Below are 21,496 nucleotides of genomic sequence, written 5' to 3'. Positions count from 1 at the left end.
GTACACCACTGCTACTCTGTCTCAAAGAGACAGACAAGCAGAGTAGATTCTCTACTCTTTGTCTCAAAGAGAAACGCAGGTAAGGGCTGTGGCTCAGTGACAGAGCAAGTCCCAGGTTCAGTGCCCGAGGTCTCCAGTTAAAAAGATCAAGTGGTAGTTGGTGTCAAAGCCCTGAACTTGAGACCTTGGAGAGCAGCTGCCAATCAGCACAATGATCTTGACTGACCAGTTGTCAGGCGGAAGCAATGGCATCTGGGAAAACAGTCTGCAGCTGGGAGGGGGAGCGGGGAGTTTGAGTGGAAAACTACTTTCTCTTTACATAGCTGAACAAGTAGGGGTGCCCTGGCCAGATGGCCGCTTATCTCATTCCATGCCTTGGAGAGCTGTCTCGCCCGTTTCACTGGTCTAACTTGGTAGAGACCACAGGTCCGTGCAAAGAAAGCAACAATTCCCCAGTAAAGTTTTCCCCTGCCCCCAACACAAGAAAATCCACCAGACAAGCCCCAAGGGAGCAGACCTTGGACTCCCTGTAAAAAATAAAATTAACCCTCAGAAATGGGAGACGTGTGTGCATTTTATTCCAGGATAAAAACAGTACGTAAATTCAAATGGAAATTATAGGTCAGCCACAGGTAGTAAGGTCATTTTAACGTTCTGAACTAAAAGAGGAAAGGGAGGCTACAGAAAAGGGCAGGAAAACTATCAATCGCTACTGACAGCAGCACAGTTTCCCCACTCCCCATGCTTTGTCCAAACACCTAAAAAAATCCCACAAGCTGCCACTCCCCACAAGCTATGTCCTCAAACTGTCTGGCCAGAGGAAACAATAAAGTTGGACCCTGCAGCACCCATGGCAGGTGGTGAAGAAGCCATTATTTCCTGCCTTTTATGGGCAGGATCACCCAAAAAGTAAGGCCAGGCTTGGCGAGGAGAAATCAACTGGATAGAAAGCTGCACAGAACTGGCAGTGGGAAGAAAGTAGGCCAAACTGTTCACTTCCACCTTCTCGCATCACTGTAGGACGATTTCTAGCACACAAGGAAGTGAGACAAAGGATCCAAACCAACGACAAAAAACTGGAACTTTGTTTAAGGTTACAGGCTATTTGTTTTCTAGATGCATCAAGAAGTCATGACATTCACGAGGTGGCATTTAAGGTAGATGATAAAAGCATAATTCCAGTCTTTTTGAAAGAGCCATGCCTTCAAAGGACACTGTCCTCTGCCTTTGAAAACATCCCATGTACTTAATTCAGGACAGTTTCCTCCATAATCCTCCCCCCTCAAAACCCCTTGAGCACCAAAGCGATGCTAGAGGAGTCCAGAACCAAGGTCCAGAAAGGGGAGTGCAAGGACATCACAAGACAGGCCCCGTCTCAGTCCGTAGCATTAAAGGGACTTGCCCCTTCCCTACTATTCTGCATCGAAAAAGATAGCCTTTGGGTCACAGAAACCAGACTGATATTTCCTTGATCTTTAAGGGGGCAGGAGGAGGGGGGCAGGAGGAGAAAGACGGTTTTTGTTTCATTTTAAAAGCAAGCTAATCCAACACAATCATTTGGGTTAACTAGAAGTAAACACTTCTACTAACTAAGCAGCCTAATTTGTGGGGAGACCCGGGGGGAAGGAGGGGGAGAAGTGAATACATGTCTGAAAATGGCCACTCAATGAGAATCTGAATCCATGCGCAATGCAATTCGGAAAAGGATCTCTCAGCCACGCTGAGCCGGAGCTTCGCCTCCATTTTTTTCTTTCGCTCTGCGGACAGCTATTGCGGGACTCAGGCACCACCTTGGCAGTCTCCTTGATCGGTCCCTGTGCGGGAGATGAGATCGGGCAGCCTAGAGGGGCCGCGCGGTGTTAGGAAGGCTGCGAGCCCAGCAGTCTCTCAATGGCAGCATTGATGTCCCCACCCGTGGCAATGAGTGCCTGCAGGTTAGCCTCGCGATTGATGAAGCCCATGCCATTGAGCTGCTCGAGCTGTTGCTGGAACCTCACTTCTGGGCTTTGCGCCTGCTGAGAGAAATCCTCTGTCAGTGTGACTAAACCAAAACAACGTTAGAAGCAGGCTGGTTTTACAAGCCCCCATCATCCTAAAGAAGAAGAGTTTGGATTTATATCCCCCCTTTCTCTGCTGTAAGGAGACTCAAAAGGGCTTACAATCTCCTTTCCCTGCCCCCCCCCCACACACAAACACCCTGTGAAGTGGGTGGAGCTGAGAGATCTCTGAAGAACTGTGACTAGCCCAAGGTCACCCAGCTGGCACGTGTTGGGAGTGCACAAGCTAATCTGGTTCCCCAGATATGCCTTCACAGCTCAATTGGCAGAGCGGGGAATCAAACCCGGTTCTCCAGATTAGAGTGCACCTGCTCTTAACCACTACACCACACTGGACATTGTCTTTCCTGATATCTACAGTTTGGAAGGCTGCCACAAAGCTACCGTTCATGAGCTGCGTACTTCACGTGCCCCAAGATCTCCGGTTGAATTTCTGCCTCAAGATCTTTAGTCTTTTTTAGTGGAAAAAAGGACTGAGAAATGCCTGCCCTATTGTAGTCTCTCTCGTGTGGTGGAGCAAGAATAGCCACTGTTTTGCCTGCCCGTTACAGTCACTGCCACCACTCTGGATAAAATCCAGCCCTGTCCCCCCCACCCTTGTGTGGGTTGCCTAAAATCAACATCACAGGGTGTCGCTCAGTAGCATTCCAAGCAGCGAGGTAAAGAAGGACTTCTACAGACTCCCTCAAGTTAAACTTTATTTCTACAAGGTGCAGCCTCAGGATACTGCAAAGGACAGAAACTAGATGCACTAATGAAAATGAGGAGCTAACTAAAGTGCTCACAATCCACGCTGCATCCAATCTTTGGCAGCGGCAAGATGCCCCTCACCCCTGATGCATTTGCAACTCTCATTCTCCTCCGTCATCCTTCATGGGAAAAGATGCAGGCTCCAAAGGACTTCCAAAGAAAGAGCCCCCAATCAAAGGAAGGGGTTCCTTCTTCATACCCCACCTCACAGGTGCTCCTGGGGCTTCAGTCAATCCGGGAGTCAATTACGGTTGCAAACTCCAGGTGGGGTCTGAGGATCCCAATATTAAAACTACTGGGTAGTATAATAACTGCTGTGTGGAGAGAAAGGCTGATCTGGAGCCCTGTGATATCAGATTCTTGCTGAGCTCCCTCCTGGTCCCAAACTATGCTTCTGCAGGCTCTACCTCCAAATTTTCAGGTATTTCCCAATGTGTGTGTTGGGGGGGACACCCTAGTGCTAAACCTTGGGGCTCAAGCCCACGAAATGCGGACCCTCTAATCAAGTGATTTAACACATTGGGATGAAGAATGGTAGGCAACGTCTTGGTTGCTCTCTTCTGGACTTTTCCCAGTTCTGCAATCTCCTTTTTGAGATAATGCAAGTAAAACATCAAACAGGATTCCAAATTAGGTTGTACCTTAGATCTATTTTGGGGCATGTTAATAGTGACTATTTTCAGTCTCTTTCCTAATAATCCCTAGTGTACAGTTTGTCTTTTATACTGCAGCGGCACATTGGTTGACATTTTCACTGAGCTGTCCACTACAACCCCAAGGTCTCTTTCCTCTCAGTGTGAACAAGTTCAGACCCCATTCTCATATAATTAAATTTGGGATTTTTTTTTGCTCCAGGGTGCATCATCTTACACTTTCCTAAACTGAACTTCATTTGCCACATTGCTGTCCACTCATCCACTTTGTGGAAATTCTCCTAGATCTTACAGCTCAATCTGGTTTTTATAACAACATGTTATGTTGTTAATGTTGTACACTGCTCAGAGTCCTTCAGGGGTCGGCGGTATAAAAGTTTAATTAACAATAATAATAGGGTATACCAGAGGTGTTTGGCGCTTCAGATGTTCAGGGACTAGAAATCCCATCAGTCCTTGCTGGCATGGCCAATTGGCCATGCCAGCAGGGGCTGATGGGAATTGTAGTCCCTGAACATCCGAAGTGCCAGAGTTGGACACCTCTGTGTTAACAGATTAAATGACTAGCGTAGCATCCCTCTCAGCTGGAAAAGGACACCGGAAATCCGGCAAAGGGCATCTTCTCCCCTTCTCTGCAGTCACAGTGTTGCCTGGACTGCCTTCCATCACCAGATCAAGACATCTCTAGCCTCCCCTCCCCCCTCACCACATGCCTAAAACCTTGGAGAACCACCAGAAGAACCACTGCTGGTGAAAACTGAGATTAATCTATCAAGGCCTCAGTGGACCAACGTTCCAACCTTGTCTAAAGGGCCGCTCCCCGGCCATGCTGGCAAGGGCATCCTGCAGCAAGCAGAGAAAAACCCAGGCCAGCCAGGAAAGGGTGCGCGTGACGTACTTGAGAGTTTGCGCCGGCCAGTAGGTGGATCATGTGCTGCATCAGCTGCTGGTGTGGATTGCTGTCTCCGGCTGGAGAGGCACTGGCAGGTGTCGAAGCGGAGGACATGGGGGTCTCGGGGATTGTGCTTCCTCCGGCAGAAGGCGGGGGGGCTCGAGATGTCCCGAAAGACCCAAGGCTGCAGAAAGGGAAGGAAGGCCCAAGGGTGAGAGGGCAGGCGACCGCAGGCAGACTGACTCATGCTGGGCATTTAGGAACCTGAAAGGAGCCTTTCGAGTCCTGGTGTGGCAAATGCCCAAAGTGCTCAGCAACTTTTGAGTAGGAGATAAAGATGCCATTGCCCTTTGTGCTTTGTGCTCACAGAAATGCAACAAAGTGTCGCCTGTGTCTAGCTGTGTCGACAGAATCCGACCGGTGCCATGCCGGCCAATGAGAAAAAAGAAAACAGGACAACGCCGCCAGTGCCTAATTCAGACTTTCAGTGACTTGCTACAGCTAGGGGCCTAGCTACAGTAAATGGCACCTGGGCCAAGCTCTCAAATTGCGCCTCCCCAAAACATTTGATACACATCTTTTGGATAACTGTGCCACGGAAAAAATACTTTAGAGGAGTTGGAGGGAAAACGAAATACAACTGAGCGTGATTTGTAGTCTAGCCCTACGACAGATTCCTCTGAAACACACAAAACCACTAATGAAAACTAGCCAGGATGTTTGAATCGGTTAGCTTGGCACAGCTTATAAATGTTCAGCCAGATATCTGAAATTCTCTTTATTGCGTTCCACAATGTGCCAAGCTGACTGCAATAACATAGCTGATATTATATTGCAAAGGAAGGGTCCCCAACCTTCTTGAGCCGATCCCCAGGGGGTGGCTAGAGATCTCCTGCTATTATAATTGATCTCCAGGTGACAGTCAATTCCCCTGGGAAAAAATGCAGCCTGCTTTGGAAGGTGGACTCTGTGGCATTGGAGTCCCTCCTGATATTAGATCTCAGAACCTGAGCAAGGTTGGCCCGGCAGATATTCGCAAGGGAGACCTCCAAGGGGCACCAGGGTCGTGATATGGAGGCAGTGTCAGGAGCCCCTCCTGACATCAAAGTGAAGGAGAGTTTGTTTGCTTTCTTTCTTCAACTGTTGCCTTCAGCGTTCTGCGAGCACTGCAGGCCTTTGAGGTGGAACCAGTCAAAGAGCAGGATCCAAATTAAAGTTTTGCAGAGTTGAACAGGGATGAGCATCTCCCCCCCCCCCCCCAAATTTGGCTAATCCCTAATCTGCTTCTGCCCCCTTCCACCAAATACTAGGCCTCGGCACAAGCAACCGTAGACCAGAATGAGGCTCCCCGTTACCTAGGCACCAGTCCCGGGGCCTCCGTTTGCAGCGTCTGGAGCCCTTGCTGGATCTGGAGCAGGGCCTGCATGGCGCGAGGGTTTGTCAGGATTGAGAGAGAATCGGGGTTCTGCATCTGGGGTAAGAAAAGGTCAGAAGAGAATCACCAGGAGCAGTGGCTTAGCAGACGACATCATCAACAGGTTCCAATGCATCCATCCAAGCCTTCAGTTCTTTGCTACAAAACTTTCAGTCTTGGCCTCATGGGCCTGTTTGCAATGAAAAGACTGTGGCACAATTCCTCTGTGGGCAATGCCCCTGGTCTCGGATCTCTAATGGCTACAGGGTGGCAGCCCTAATAGTCCAGACTAGCCTGATCTCATCAGAGCTGGGAAGCTAAAGCAGGGTTTGTCCAAGGTCAGTAATTGGATGGGAGACTAAAAAGTAAGGGAAAAAAATAAAGCATTTGGGGCTCTGTAGTTTGCAGGAAGGGGAGGGAGGAGACAACAAAGGGAATGACTGAGCTTTATAAAATTATGCATGGTGTGGGGAAGGTGGATAGAGAGACATTTTTTACCATCTCTTGCTACAATGCTGCGACTCTGAGTCACTCGGTAAAATCAATTGGCAGTAGAGTGTTGTGGGTTTTCCAGGTTGTATGGCTGTGTTCCAGTAGCACACTCTCCTGATGTTTCGCCTGCATCTGTGGCTGGCAACCCACAACACTCTAGTGATTCCAGCTGTGAAAACCTTCGACAATAAATTGGCAATAGACTGAAGTTGGACAATTCCCCTGGCAATGCATAAATACACTCACAGAACTCATGGCTATTTAGCTTAGGAGATTAGACAAAGAAATGTAGCAGTTCTAATAGCCCAGACAACTGAACTCAGAGCTGGGAAGCTAAGCAGGGTTGACCATGGGTAGGAGATCACCAAGGAAGTCCAGAGTTCCTATGCAAAGGAAGGTGGTGGCAAACCACCCTGTTCATCTCTGGCCTTGGAAACTCCATGAGGCATAACGTCACCACAACTCTGTTGCAACTTGATGGTGCATTTTACATTAGCAAGTACAATCTCTAACTGGAGCAAAGGGCTTGCAGATCCACTGTGCTTTTGGGCTCTCCAGATTCTACCATTTTTAGCTGCCCAAAGAACACTCACTTCCCTAAAGGGCTGCAGCCACCTTGCCTGCCATCTGGAATTGCCTCTCGCCTTCCCAGTCCCTTCTGCACCATTTTGCACAAGCCCTTGGGGCAAGCCCTCCCCTAGCAAACTGGAGGGGGTGTGGCTCAGTGGCAGAACATCCGGTAGTCAAGGAGACGGTCCGAGGGTCAGTCCCTGGCACCTCCAGTTAAAAGGTCTTCCTGTACATGATGAGAAAGATCTTTGCCTGAGGCCCAGGAGAACTGCTGGCAGGTTGAGAAGACCGTACTGTCTTAAATAGTCCGACTCAGTAGAAGTCTGCTTCATTGTGCTGAAAACATTTCGCTCACCCCTGCCAACCTCTTTCTCCAAAAGGAAAAGCCCTGCAGAGGGCAGAGACCCTCTCTCCTGGATGTTACTTCAAAGCACCAAGAACAGTGGTGGTCTGACACCAAATACCCATTGGTGGAGCCACAGAAAATGACACTCACGCTGAACAGGAGCGTTTACCCATTTTACTCTCCAGCCCCAGTAATAGGCCTTCCCCCAACTCCATGCAATTCAGGGACCACCATGACGCACTCCCTCACCTGCTGTAGAAAGGCGGGGAGCTGGAGCCGTAGCTGCTCCTGAAGCGGAGGGTTGCCAGCAAAGAGGGGAACATTCACCATCATCTGCCAGGAAACAGGAGAGGAAAGGGGAGCTCTTGGGAGTCCTTGACTGACACAGGCCCTTTATGCATGCAGAACCTTCCCCCAGGCTGTTTGCTCTGCATTTGGGTTTCCATTTACACAGTACACTTTCTGCCCGCCCACCCCCTTCCCACACTTCCTTGTTGTTTGTGTCAGGACCGGCGCCTGGTGATTGAGGGGGTACTTTCACTTCAATGTAATCGTTGCAAGAGATTATGTAACATGATTGATATATGTAGAGGGCCTTTCCGCTTCCTCTCTCTTATGATCTTTATGGCCTTAACACGGATTGTAGATAACTAGGCTAAGTGACCCTGGCAAGTCATCCCTCGGACACAGGATGTGCCTGTTGCCCTGAGGGCAGAGGCTAGGCAGGTGGCTGGATCTATCCCTATCGTGGCTTTGAGTTGCCTAAGCTTCTAAACAACTCTCTAACTGGAGCAAAGGGCTTGCACATCTACTGTGCTTTCGGGCTCTCCGAATAGGCTATCCAGCTTGGGCAGATTCATGGAGGAGAAGTCGATCTATGGCTACCAATCTTGATCCTTTTTGATCTCAGATTGCAAATGCCTTAGCAGACCAGGCCTTAGCAGACCAGGTGCTCAGGAGCAGCAGCAGCAGCAGCAGCAGGTCATTGCTTTCATATCCTGCACGTGAGCTCCCAAAGGCACCTGGTGGGCCACTGTGAGTAGCAGAGTGCTGGACTAGATGGACTCTGGTCTGATCCAGCAGGCTAGTTCTTATGTTCAGGTGAAAGCAAACCTGAACATATGGATCAAGAATCAGGCTATAGCTCCCTCCCCACCTCCTGGTCTGAAAGCACTGCACACTGTCAACCAATGGGGACTTTCGGCCTGCATCTCTCCTCAGTGCACCCTGAACTTGTCAGCGGAGGATACTCACTTGTGCTGCAAGGTCGGGGTTCTGGGCAAGCGTCTGCATCATGGTGCGCATGTAAGGGGCGGAGATCACGTTCTGCATGAGCTGGGGGTTCTCCGAGATCTGCTGCAGGAGCCCTTGCATCTCGGGGCTGTTAAACATCCCTATAAATAATTGGAAAACAGAAAAAGTGACCAGGAGGAGAAATGAGTGTGTGATGTCACTACAGCGATTAGGCAAAGACTCCCACAGCGCAAAACACAAGCATGGGATAAACAAGAAGCCTATTTTGTAAGCACCCACTGCTATCCAACACAGAAGCAGGGGAAAAAAATCAGGTTTTCAGCATGGATTTTTGGTAAGTGGCTAAGTTTAGCATTGTGGGGACAATGACAGGCCTGGAGATGTACGCCAAAACACGCCTGTGAATAAACAGAAGTGGCATAGGACGCTCTGCTCAGCATGCAGAATTATCAGCACTTCAAGAAAGAAGTACTAAATCTCCTGGACTAGAGAGGAGCTGGAGAGATGAGGGAAAGGGAGAGTATAAAGAGGCTTTTCCCCGTTTCTAAGGAGCTGACTTGCATATTATGGCTTTTCTTCTGCTATATAAACTTTGGCGCATCCAGCTGGCCTTTTTACTGCGGCTCTGCTGTTTTGGCTTACTATATTTTTTAAATTGTTGGCACCTTTAGAGCGCCTGGGAACAGAGGTGGGATATAGTACTTCAAACAGAACAGTGTGAACCTATTTGGCTGACTGCTGTTGGAAGCCTGATCCTGAGGAGGCCAGACCGTTCTGTTTGATCCTTCCCATGTATTCTTAGGCATCTGACACACTATGGCAGTGATGGCGAACCTTTTCGAGACCGAGTGCCCAAATTGCAACCCAAAACCCACTTATTTATTGTAAAGTGCCAACACGGCAATTTAACCTCAAAACTGAGGTTTTAGTTTAGAAAAAACGGTTGGCTCCGAAGTGTGTGTTATTCAGGAGTAAGCTTGGTGGTAGTCAGGGGCTTTGCTTTGAAGCAACCATGCAACTCTTCCAATGGATGAATCCACTTAATTTAGGAGGGTTTTACTCAGAAGCAGAGCCCCATTGCCAGCAAACTGCTTACTCCCCAAGTAAAGCTGATCGAGTAATGAGTTCTTCGTGATGAAAATCGAGTGGGCTTTAACAGCTTTAACAAGGGTTACCTACACTGCTTCCCCAAAACTAGATCTTAGGTTTAATGCTAATAATCGAGCCCAGAGGCCCAGGCCAGCCTAGATGTGTGGGGGGGCACTCTGTTTGCGAGTGCCCACAGAGAGGGCTCTGAGTGCCACCTCTGGCACCCGTGCCATAGGTTCGCCACCACTGCACTATGGCACTGTCAGGCTTCACATATATGGAGAGAAGTTGGCATCCTCAGCAGGGCTCTTAATGCCCAGTAGGAGGGGTTTTTTTATTTATTTATTTATTCTTTCGACTTTTATACCGCCCCATCCCCGAAGGGCTCTGGGCGGTGTACAGCAAACCATCATATATATAGAATAAAACAACTAAAACCATTAAAAGCAGCGATACAAATAAGACTAGACATAGATCCTAAAGCAGGGGTTAGATCCTAAAGCAGGGGTCTGCAACCTGAGGCTCTCCAGATGTTCATGGACTACAATTCCCATCAGCTCGGGCCTGATGGGATTCGTAGTCCATGAACATCTGGAGAACTGCAGGTTGCAGACCCCTGTCTTAAAGTGTTCTACAGGGTTCGGTTCTGATGTTCAGTGGGAGAGGAATTGCCAAAAATGGCCAGCAGGTGGCAATTTTTGGCCTCTCCCAGTGCAGCCGAGCCCAGCCCCCCCCCCCCCCCCGGCTGTTCTTGGGGGTCCTCTGAATCTGGGGTCATAGAAAGCTGCAGTGGGAGGAAGGAGGCAGGAAGGTTTGCCTTCCTGAGCATGAAATAGGATCCATCCCAGGGATGCAAAGAAAGAAATGGATGATTTTGTAGGCTCAATTCAGAACCACAGTTTTGTGCCTGGATCGAGACTGATACTAGCTGCCTTGACAGAAAAAAAAGTGCAATTAAATCAATAAAAGCCATCCTTGTCAACTTTAAGGAAGGATGAGATTTCTTTAATGATTTAAATCAGGAGTGTCCAACTCTGGCCCTCCAGATGTTCATGGACTATAATTCCCAGTTGTTGAACATTTGGAGGGCCAGAATTGGACGCCTCAGCTTTAAATGATTTAAGTCCAAAGCACTCAAAGGATCACTGTCCTTGCCTATCAGCCTATCTCAGCTTTGAGACAGGACTTTGAGAGGCAGCTCCTGCACCGACACAGCTGGTCAGTGGTGGGTGGAGACTCTTGGCAGGGCCTTTTTACCTTCGATCCCCAGGAATTGGAGCTGGCACAGCCTTTTACAGGCTTTCCAGACAATAACGGGCACTTTTTTGTCCAAGATTTTTGGCTGACAGCATTGTATCTTTTACTGGATGCTTTGTTTTTTGTAACAATGTTAAAATACCTCTCCTTTTTAAAAATGCGTTTCACGATTACATGTTGTAGGCCATGTGTCAGACAAAAAAAAACCCAGCAGAGTAGTTAGCTGAAGTGATAAAACAATCTAAGTTGTAAGTTTATCACCACCCCGCACTGCTGTTGAATCCACCCACCCAGAGCCTGCATTAACCACGATTGGGCGTTCCTACCAGATCCCAGGCTGGTTGCATTGATTCCCAAAGGGTTGGACAGAGTCGGTGTGGTCTGGGGGGCAACAGGCCCGGTGTTTCCTTCGCTATTGGGCGCCTGGCTTTGGGAAGAAGCCGAGGGGCTCCAAGGGTTTGGCAAAGGCTCCCTGTTTTCTGTCCGCAGAGGCTGGGTAGAGGAGTCAGAGCTTCCGGCCAAGGCAGAGAACGGGTTGTTGCCAAACTAGACAGAGAGAAGACATTGCGGAATCAGCCCCAGAGAAAAGATACAACAATCCTATCCAAGAATGTTGCATGCTGCCTTCTACTGTTGCAAGCGTCCCCAAAGCTCCAAACAGGAAAACAACCTCTGGGATTAAGATGATGTAACACTGATTAAAAAGACGCAACTTTCAAGATGTAGTTTTTTAAAAATCCAGATAACGGCATAAGCCACTGGACTTGTATTGCCTGCGGCAGTCTCTTCAAAATACGCTTTACCATAAAAAAGGATTAACAAAGAACTTCATTAGAAGTATATTTACAAAAAGGACATTTGCCGCATCTGACATGACCGACAGGTGGATTTGCTTGAACGTAGAACTGTGCGTATCAGTGCTAACAGATATAGCACAGTGTACTACTAAATCCTTCCAATTAGCAGTTCTTTTAAAATAAACAACGAGCTTTTGTTTGTGTGTGTACCATCCAGTCACAGCTGACCTATGGTGACCCCCACAGGGTTTTCAAGGGATGTTCCAAGATGGTTTGCTAGGAGCTGCTGCCACAGCACGACCCTAGTAGTCCTTTGAGGTCTCCCATCCGAATTCTAACCAGGGCTGACCTTGCTTGGCTTCTGAGATCAGCCTAGCCATGCAGGTCAGGACTGGACTTTTGCTGGAATAGCATCTAAAATGTGGTGATCAAGTAAAATACTTTTTTTTTGCAACTCAAGACTGACTCTTTTGTATGTTGAGGAACAAATAAACCTCCTAGACTCCTTTTTATTTTCTTTAGACAGCAAATAAACTATTTTGTAAAGAAGCCTTCTGACTTGCCTGATCCAATTAAAGTTTAAAATACCCCCTTGTGGAGGGAATTGCAATCTGCGATTACTTTAACTTCTGCTGGTGCAGCCTGTTTTACAGGCTAACAGAAGAGAGACCTGGAGATGGGTGTGAGCGGAGGCAGCTGTCACAGCCCAGGCTGCTAAGGGCTTTGACGTTTGTACAACATTTACGGCAATTCACTTACAGTCAGAGCATGCAGGGATAAAGAAGCTTGACTACAGTGTGGCATAATGGTTCAGAGTGGTAGACTCTAATTTGGAGAAGCAGGTTTGATTTCTCACTCTTCCACAGAAGCTGCAGGCTCTTATTAGGTGAACTGGATTAGTTACCTGCTCCTCTATAAGGCCTGCTGGGTGACCTTGGGCCAGTTCTCTCAGAACTCTCTCAGCCCCACCTACCTCACAAGGTGTTTGCTGTGGGGAGAGGAAGAGAAAGGAGTTGCAGAAAAGATCAATTGAAAGAAAACAAGCAGATTGGGCCCACAGCATGTTTGGAAGGTCAGACGGTGGTTTTACATTCTGAACGGGGAATAACGTAAACCGGTTTGGCAGGATCTTCAAACCAAACCTCTCCAAATGAACAGGGATTTCAAAAACCTCCAGGCAAGACCAATCGGGGTTCCTAAGCAAAGAACCCCAAGCGCTGTGTGTTTAGCAAGTCTGGACCAAAGAAGGGTGAAACTTAAGCTGCTGAAGGACAGAAATGCTACCGCCAACTTCTGCTTATTCGCAATAAAAGCACGAGTCAAGAACGGGACGTTTCCAGCTTGTCTTCAAGAGCAGCTCCCTGCAGAGCAAACATTGCTGGAATCATTCTCTATACTCAAAACACTGGGGTTGGGTTTTTAGCTGCTTAGCAGTGGCTGTTAGCTAGCCTTATCTTGGGGGGATTGTTTTATTTTGTTCTGTTTTTGCTGCTTAGGCAACAAGCCAGGCTAGTCTAATTTTGTTAGATCTCAGAAGCTAATCTAAGCAGGGTCAGCAGTGGTTAATACTTGGATAGGAGACCGCCAAGGAAGTCCAGGGTTGCTATGTAGAGGAAGGCAAATGGCAAACAACCTCAAATGTCTCTTGCCTTGAAATGTCTCTTGCCCACGGGGTCACCGTAAATCAGCTTGAAAACCAGTGTTGCCCTAACTTGGCGGCAACTTGATGGCAATTTACACACACCTTTTACAAAGACTTTGCCCGGCCTACCTGTTCCCTGGCAGCACTGAACATGGGCTCCTGAATGTCCGTGTACATCCGGCGCAAAGCGTTGTACCCTCCTGGAATACTTTCCAAGTTGCTCAGAGCCCTGTCCTGGTTGCGCATCATCTCCTGCATCATAGCTGGGTTGCGGGCCAATTCCATAGTCTTGAAAGAGAACAAGGAAGAGAAGACTCAGGGCAAGCCCAGACACGCGTGACATTTTTCCCTAGAAGAACCCAAGGCCAGTCTGCCCCCGAGCCGGCAATTGGAATAAATGAACAGGTCTGGCATGTTATTGGAGTAAAAAACATGCAGGAAACAACACCTGGAAATTATCAGCGAGGTAGGCTTCAGGAAGAGGGGAAAAAAGGTCCAGAAGGATGTGGGGCAAGGATGAAGATCAAAGGCAGAATATGCCCCAGCATTGCAACAGCTGAAGCACTGCTGGTGAGGAAGAGGAAGTGTCTCTGCTGTGCGTGCATAAGGTCCCAGGTTAAAAACATAAGAAACAGCCTGCTGGATCAGACCAGAGTCCATCCAGTCCAGCACTCTGCTACTCGCAGTGGCCCACCAGATACCTTTGGGAGCTCACATATAGGATGTGAAAGCAATGGCCTTCTGCTGCTGCTGCTTCTGAGCACCTGGTCTGCTAAGGCCTTTCCAATCTCAGATCAAGGAGGATCAAGATTGGTAGCCATAGATCAACTTCTCCTTCATGAATCTGTTCAAGCCCTTTTTAAAGCTATCCAGGTTAGTGGCCATCACCACCTCCTGTGGCAGCATAGTCCAAACACCAATCACACGTTGTGTGAAGAAGCGTTTCCTTTTATTAGTCCCAATTCTTCCCCCCAGCATTTTCAATGGATGCCCCCTGGTTCTAGTATTGTGAGAAAATCCACGGTTCAATCCATGGCATCTCTGTTTAAAACAATCAAGTAGTAGATGATGCTAAAGACCTCTCCTTGAGACCCTGGAGAGCCGCTGCCAGTCAGAGCAGACAATACTGACCTTCATAAACCAATCATCTGGTTCAGCATAAGGCAGCTTCAAAAACAAGAAGTATAGGCTCGATCCCACAATTCCATGCTGCCCCAAGGGAAAGAACCATCTTGAATGAAATTCAGCTGCAAGACCCATGCCCTTTTTAAAGAGTACAGCTGTAGAAAAACATCTCTAAACCATGGACTTATGCCAGCTACTAAACCAGGGTTCGCAGAACTCAAGAGCTTGGCATGATTATCTGGACTGGATTTTACATGCACGCACACACACAGTCCTAGCCAAGAGGGAAGGGGAACAGTCAGCCACCTGACGCATAAGCTCCGGATTGTTCAGCATGTGACTGATCTCTGGGTTGCGCTCCATCAACTGCTGCATCTGGGGGTTGGCCATGATCATCTGCCTCATGAAATCCGGGTTGGACATCATGTTCTGGACCAGCGGGTTCTCCATGATCTGGGACAGCATCTCCGGGTTGGACATCAGCTGCCGCTGCATCTGCTGCTGGAGCTCCATGAAGTTGGCTGAGCCCATCCCCAGGTGGCCAAGTCCAGAGATGCCCCCAAAGCCAGCTGAAAGACCGAGAGAGAGAAAAGGACCAAGTAACGACAAGAGCCAAGACTCCTCATGTCCTGATCTGAGAGAAAAACCCCTGCCTACTGACTTGCCTACTTTATCCCATCATTATTGCTGCATCAAGACTGGCTTACTGGAAAAAGCCCACAGCAAAACCTAGTCCATGTTGTCAACTTGCTATGAAGCAGAGCCTCTAGCTCAGAGGCCTGCAACCTGCAGACCAATTGGCCATGCTGGCAGGGACTGATGGGATTTGTAGTCCATGAGCATCTGGAGAGCCGCAGGTTGCAGTCCCTGCTCTAGTTAAATTAGCACTTCTGTGAACCACAAAGGTGCAGCATTGGTAAGAGGCTGATTATAATGGGAACTGAACAATAAGGTAGAGCCTCCCCCCAACCCCAGACATCCTGACAGCCCTTCAGAGCACTTCCCTCAGTATCTCAAATCCTAACACGCAGACATAGCTGAGGTAGGTTACATGAACTGTGTAAGGCCAAAGGCAGTAAGAGATACATAGCATGAGGATCTGTGGACCTTCAGTAGCACTGCAAGGTATGTCCCTGGCCCCCATTGGTGCTTCAAAGTGGTGGGGACCCTGCAAGGCAAATCAATGTGCAACATCACTCCTGGTTTGAAAACAAAAGTAACATAATGATGTTGAGAGTGACACTAGGATTTGCCAAAACTCTATGGTTCAGCCATGGAGTTCTTAATGCATCCTACAGCGTTGCCCTTGATGGCATGCTGCCACTTCCTTGTTTTGATGAAAGTGACATCATGAGTCAGGGCATCTTTCCCCACCCACAAAATCCTCTTGGCCACTCAATTTTTCCAGGTTTTGGAGGTAGGCATGGAGATTGATGCAGGCACACATCTGCTCAAAGTGAGCTTCTTCCACTGGATGAGAAAAAAATGGCCCTTGGTCATTTTGAAAAGGCAAACACAAGACCCAGCACAGTCAAAACTCTAGTTTTCCCAATTCCCAGGAGGCAGGCAGGCATACATACATATAACCTTTCATGGCATAACAGATCCAAAGTGCACTAACAACACTTATAAGTAAAAAACACAATAAAAATGGTAATTACAAGCGTTTGGAGCGAATTGTAATAATATAACAAAGAAACTTGGCTGTCATTTCCAAAATATGTATATCTTCATGGTTCAATAAAAATACAGTCTTTTGCAGATGAGATAGACTAGTGGTTCTCAACCTTCCTAATGCCCCGAGCCTTTAATACAGTTCCTGATGTTATGGTGACCCCCAACCCTAACATTTATCCATTTTACAGATGGAGAACAGTGATGCAGAGAATCTTAGGTGACCCCTGTGAAAGGGTGGTTTGACCCCCAAAGAGTCTCGACCCATAGGATAAGAACCACTGAGATAGACAATCAGTGCCCACAAGTAGGGGAAGTAATAGTTTTGCTCTAACTGCGCCAATACAATATCTTTCATGATGAGGGAGTTTTAGGACTCTCCCCAGATGTAGGGCTGAAGGTAGAACAGTGCATCTTGCAAGAGTTAGTGCACACCAAAATTTAGATTCAACTAGTACATATAACTATTTAGCAGTTACAAAAGGGCTTAAAGGAATCCTGAGAAAAAGAGGAGAGCAAAACTTTTCTGCTTTGCTAATTAGGGTCAGGTGCTCCAGATCGAAAAGTCTTTTCCTAATGATATTAAGTATTTCTTTGAGAGGCAGCATGCCTAGTGACTCCAGAGATAAACCCAGGTCACAAATGTTAGTTTCAATGCATGCCCACCAAGCAGTAGAATGTACAACCGATCGTATCTGGGATATGAGACTCGTGTCCTCCCGGGAGGCAGCAAATGAGAAACAAGGCACCCAAACTGATGAAGACTCACACAAGATGGAAGTGGCACCTCCGGGCACCCCTTCTGCTGTCGGGCCTGGAGCAGCCCCTAATCCACTGCTCCTCCGGCTGCTGTTCCCCGCATCTGAGAGTGTGTTGCTGGACGTGGAAGGCTGTGATGGGGCAGTGGGAGAAGCAGGGGCGGCAGAGGGAGGAACCGCAGCAGTTGAAGTAGCAGAAGGAGGGGCCGGAGGAGGAGATGAATCTGCGGCCACCGCTGAAGGGTCTTGAGTCCTGTGGAGCACACCAAGGGAGAGATGAAAGCTCCATCTGGAGGTGAAAGGAGGTAAAACATCATTCCGCGCAGGGTTTTGACCCAGGCTCACCCAACTTGCATTGGGGGAAGAAAGGCACCACCAAGAAACATTCACTGCAAGATATGTTATGTGTTTCAGGATTTATATTCAGCAACAACAGGAATCTGAAGCACCCCATAATTCTGCAACATGAAAAACGTTGCCCCACACAGTTTAGCATTGGAGATGTGGAATTTACAACTTTTTCAAAAAAATTGACAAATGCCAACTGGTTATAACAGCTGCAACACTGCACATGTAAATGGTAAAAAAAAAATGAACAGGCACCGCCACAGGGTATTACATTCTTCCCAGGGTTCAGCAAAGACACTTTAAGAAGAGAAGAAGAGTTTAGGTTTAAATCCCCCCTTTCTCTCCTGTAGGAGACTCAAAGGGGCTTACAATCTCCTTTCCCTTCCCCCCTCACAACAAACACCCTGTGAGGTGTGTGGGGCTGAGAGAGCTCAGAAGAACTGTGGCTAGCCCAAGGTCACCCAGCTGGTGTGTGTGAGAGTGCACAGGCTAATCTGAATTGCCCAGATAAGCTTCCACAGCTCAAGCGGCAGAGCGGGGAATCAAACCCGGTTCCTCCAGATTAGAGTACACCTGCTTTTAACCACTACGCCACTGCTGTTAAAACTGAACAGAGGCTTATGAATGTCAATGCAAAAGCTGACAACTTCGGGACTCATTTTAGATCAACAGCGTCAAGGACTGGTTTGGCAGGATTATTATTGATTTATGTTAGGAAATTCATCTCCCGCCCTTGTAGTTGTTCTGTTCCTTATTTCTCTCAGGCAGAAGTAACATAGGGATTGATCTTCCAAATTCACCTATGCCTCAATGCTGAACACTGTATGACAATTTCCCCACAAAATAAGACATCCCCTGAGAATAAGATATAGTAGAGGTTTTGCTGAAGTGCTAAATATAAAGAATCCCCCGAAAGTAAGACGTAGCAAAGTGTTTGTTTTGAAGCATGCCCGTTGAACAGAACACCAGAGCATGCAGCTGTGGAGCGGAAAAATAAGACATCCCCTGAAAATAAGACATAGCACATCTTGGGGAGCAAAAATTAATATAAAACACTGTCTTATTTTCGGGGAAACACGGTATCAGGTTCCTAATTTCTTACTCGGGTTGGGGTACAACAATACTATCAGTCAAATATTTCACAAACCCAAGAATGTTACTTTATGTGGGGGAGAAGGCAGACTGCCTTCTTTAGCTGCAAGATGGGGTCATGGATTAGGAAGGCCCAGGGTGAGACAGCTGCTCTCCAATCCCTTTCCTTTGCCCTGTAGCAGCCAGAGGTAAAAATCAGCACACAGTGCAAAGCACCTCCACCTGTGAGAACTGCATGCATTTTCAAATAGATTTTAACACAAGCTTTTATTTTTTGCTGTAGCATCATTTAAACAAATGGATTTAAAAGAACCATCACAGACAAGAACAACTCACAGACTCATTTGCACTAATAATAATAATCCAGCTAATAATCATTGCTAAATGATTATTTTGTTACAATCCTTACTAAAGCAGATTTCATTTTTTCATGACCGGTTAACTAAAAAGATCCAAATGAGCTGAAATGTCAAGTTTACAGAGTAGAATTATCCGTATTATTCCTTCAAAAATGCCTGGCCAATAATTGCCAAGTTAGTCCATCAAGTTAGTTTTTATATAAACCTTTTTTATTTATTGCTAGAACCAATTTTAGGGATTGGTCCTTTAACAGTTACTTATTCAAAATTATTATCGATGGCTTATTTAATGCTGTAAAGATTGTGCCGTTTTCCCCTTCATGTAAGCTGTAACAAGCTCATTTTTGTAATGAGGTTAGGGGCAAGAATTTAAGCAAACTTGTCTTAGTAGTGAAAAGATCACAAGAGACAAGGGTTCAGCCCACCACAGTAAGAAGCACAGGGAGACAACCCATATAATGGCTCTAGAGCAGCATACAGGACTCTCAGGAGACAAGTCTATCACTAACACACAAAACTATGCCTGTCAATGGCAGTGTGCACATCAATCACAGCAACACGACATCTGACTTCACAGCTCATGTGACACTTATGCACAAAGATCTCAGCCAATAAAAAAAAATTAGTGCATGGACTTGAAAACAACACTCTATGCATGCTTCCAACTTAAGCCGATCGAACTAGTCTGCGTTTCCAGGATGAATTTTCTCCTTACTTTTGCGGGGTTTTGATCACCAGGTGCACCGTTAGTCCATCCTTGATCCCATGTTGGTTCAGTGTATCGCTGTCCTTCAGAATCTTCCCAGCAAAGATCAGAACCAGCTGATCCTGTTTGGCTTTGAACCGCCTGGAAATCTCCTCTTTAAACTGGAATGGGAATATTCATTGGCCTGTTTTTCTTTCATCCCAGGCAAAAAGTGGCAGTCTAGAATATTTCTCCAGGGAATCAAGTGAAATGGGAGTCACCCCCCTCCCTCCAATTACGGCAGCTACTTTCTGTTTTTACACACAGTCATTCCACCCTATACAAAAATCCCCTTGTTGAACCCCTTTTGCATCTCCTTCTAAATCCCACCTCACTGGATCTTGGCTGCTAGAGAGTTCCCATTCACCCAAAGCTTCTCACAACCCTCCACTACTCCTGGTTCTCACTTTGACATTAAGTTCTCTAGGCAACATTTCATTTGAAAGCATTAATTAACCTGAGTTTCATCATGCACAGGTCTGCCTCGCAGGACTGCTGTCAAGATGATGACACAGGAAACAAGTTGAAGAGCCTGTACTGTATGGAAAACTCTCCAGTATGGACGCTACATCCCAAGGGGCTCCTCCATCTCCTCAGGGCCAAACACTCCACTCCCTCTTAACAGGCTTTCCATTCCCCCTACTCTCCAACACCAATCTACTAACCACATGTTGGCCCCCTCCCCCACCAGCTAGCCACTTGCCCCCCTTTTTCTCTCTTTGTCCTCTTCCTCCCTATTTGCATTCATTCTTCCTTTCCGCCAACCTCCACAATGCTCCTTGTAAACCCTGAGTTTGGCCTGCCTTTCCTCACAGCTGGCCCCCCTCCCCCAGTATCCTACTGTCTCAAATGTCCCCCCACAGCCTTTCCCCACAACCTGTTCTCTCTCCCCCTTTCTTACCTCCTATTTGCACCTCCTTCTCCAATTCTCAGGTCCCTTTAACATCCCCCCCACACACACCCCTCCAGGCCCTTAAGTCTTATCTCACCTGACCAAGTTTCAGCCCTTTCTTCCCTCGCTACTTTTCGTGGCCCCTAGATTTATTTATCCAGGCACTCCCGTGGTAACCTCCCTTTGCTCTCTCGCCAGGCCTTAAATCTAGGGGCCACGAAGAGCTCTGCACGCCCCCCATCCGCCCCGCAGGTATCCCACGCAACAGATGAACCACGGGATAGTACTACTATTCACGTCCTCCTCCTCATCTCCTCCTCCTTCCTCACCTCCTTGACGGAGACGCGCTCGCCGGTGAGGATCTCCTCCTTGTCTTTGGGGGTCTTCACCATCACCCGGATGAGGGGCCCCCCAGAGCTGCCCTCCCCACTCCCGACGGCGGCACTGGAGCCACTTCCTCCGCCCCCGCCGCCTTCCCCGCTGCCGGCCGAGCCGGGGCCGCCGCCGCTCAGCTCCGCCATCTTGGCTGGCCGGCCCACCGCCCCCTCGCCCGCTTCCCGACCAAGCCGCCGGCCGGCTACAGACGACAAGGAGACAGAGGGGCCTTCCCGCCGCCACCATAGAGACAAGATTCCCGCCTCCTCGCGTTCCTGGCCAATGCGCATCGCGGGGGTGGCAACGACACTTCCGATTCCTTAGAGAACGTCCGGTCTTGAAGCGGAGCTTACAGTTTGTTCCTCTCCTCAGTCTTTCTTTTCTTCAAGCGGGCAAAAAAGACGCTCTAGGATTTGCCCTCTATTCCCAACAAACAGGCTTTGTACAGGACATTATTAAGAAGCGGGAAAATGTTTAAACCGGATGTGATCATAAGTGCGACGGGGCTGTGCGTGACGCTGCAAAACTTTGATACTGTTTGACCCGGAAGTTGAAAGACTAAGAAACGGCCAATATGATGATAGACGAGTCACGTTCAAAATCCCTGTTAATCATTCGACCGTGCCCATGGATATTCTGTAGTGGGGTCGTTCTAGGCCTTACCACCTCTATGATAGTAATACTATATGCCTTGAATGTGAAATTTAAAGCGGAGAAAAGCTCGATTATAATGCTCAAAGTGCCTTCAGTAGCCACCCTTGATACCGAAAAAAACGCCCGTTTGCCAAAAATGAGAAGCCGCCTTTGGTCATACCCATACAGAGAGGCCGCTCTACTAGGCCTTGGCAATTCTATGGTGAAAGTCTATACTGTGTTTTGTTGGTTGGCCTGAGGGGGAAAGTTCTGTTTAAAACA

General features: G+C 47.8%; 1 protein-coding gene across 2 annotated transcripts; it reads right to left on the bottom strand.

The window, feature by feature from the left end:
- Positions 1-556: 556 nt before the first annotated feature.
- UBQLN4 (ubiquilin 4) lies at positions 557-20,956 on the bottom strand. Of its 2 annotated transcripts, none has more exons than XM_048513099.1 (11): positions 20,536-20,956; positions 19,285-19,436; positions 16,782-17,023; positions 14,645-14,907; positions 13,343-13,501; positions 11,101-11,320; positions 8,429-8,568; positions 7,424-7,507; positions 5,708-5,823; positions 4,359-4,536; positions 557-2,015 (listed from the first exon to the last, which is right to left on the bottom strand). In XM_048513099.1, the coding sequence occupies exons 1-11, from the start codon at positions 20,869-20,871 to the stop codon at positions 1,860-1,862; spliced, it is 2,046 nt and encodes a 681-aa protein (XP_048369056.1). In that variant the 5' UTR covers positions 20,872-20,956; the 3' UTR covers positions 557-1,859. The 2 variants fall into 2 exon arrangements, with proteins under 2 accessions (XP_048369056.1, XP_048369064.1); XM_048513107.1 differs by having other exon boundaries at positions 557-2,012; positions 20,536-20,955.
- Between the last annotated feature and the right edge of the window lie 540 nt (positions 20,957-21,496).

Source organism: Sphaerodactylus townsendi, linkage group LG01, assembly GCF_021028975.2.
Source record: "Sphaerodactylus townsendi isolate TG3544 linkage group LG01, MPM_Stown_v2.3, whole genome shotgun sequence".
Taxonomy (NCBI): domain Eukaryota; kingdom Metazoa; phylum Chordata; class Lepidosauria; order Squamata; family Sphaerodactylidae; genus Sphaerodactylus; species Sphaerodactylus townsendi.
This window is presented reverse-complemented; position numbering and strand designations above follow the sequence as displayed.

Excerpts from the sequence above, each read along its gene's own strand:
- UBQLN4 (XM_048513099.1), bottom strand. The coding sequence starts at position 20,871 with ATGCGCATTGGCCAGGAACGCGAGGAGGCGGGAATCTTGTCTCTATGG. Across the intron at positions 14,908-16,781 it reads AGGTGCCACTTCCATCTTGT|CTGGCTTTGGGGGCATCTCT; the intron begins GTGAGTCTTCAT and ends TCGGTCTTTCAG. Across the intron at positions 7,508-8,428 it reads ACCCCGACCTTGCAGCACAA|ATGATGGTGAATGTTCCCCT; the intron begins GTGAGTATCCTC and ends GTTTCCTGGCAG.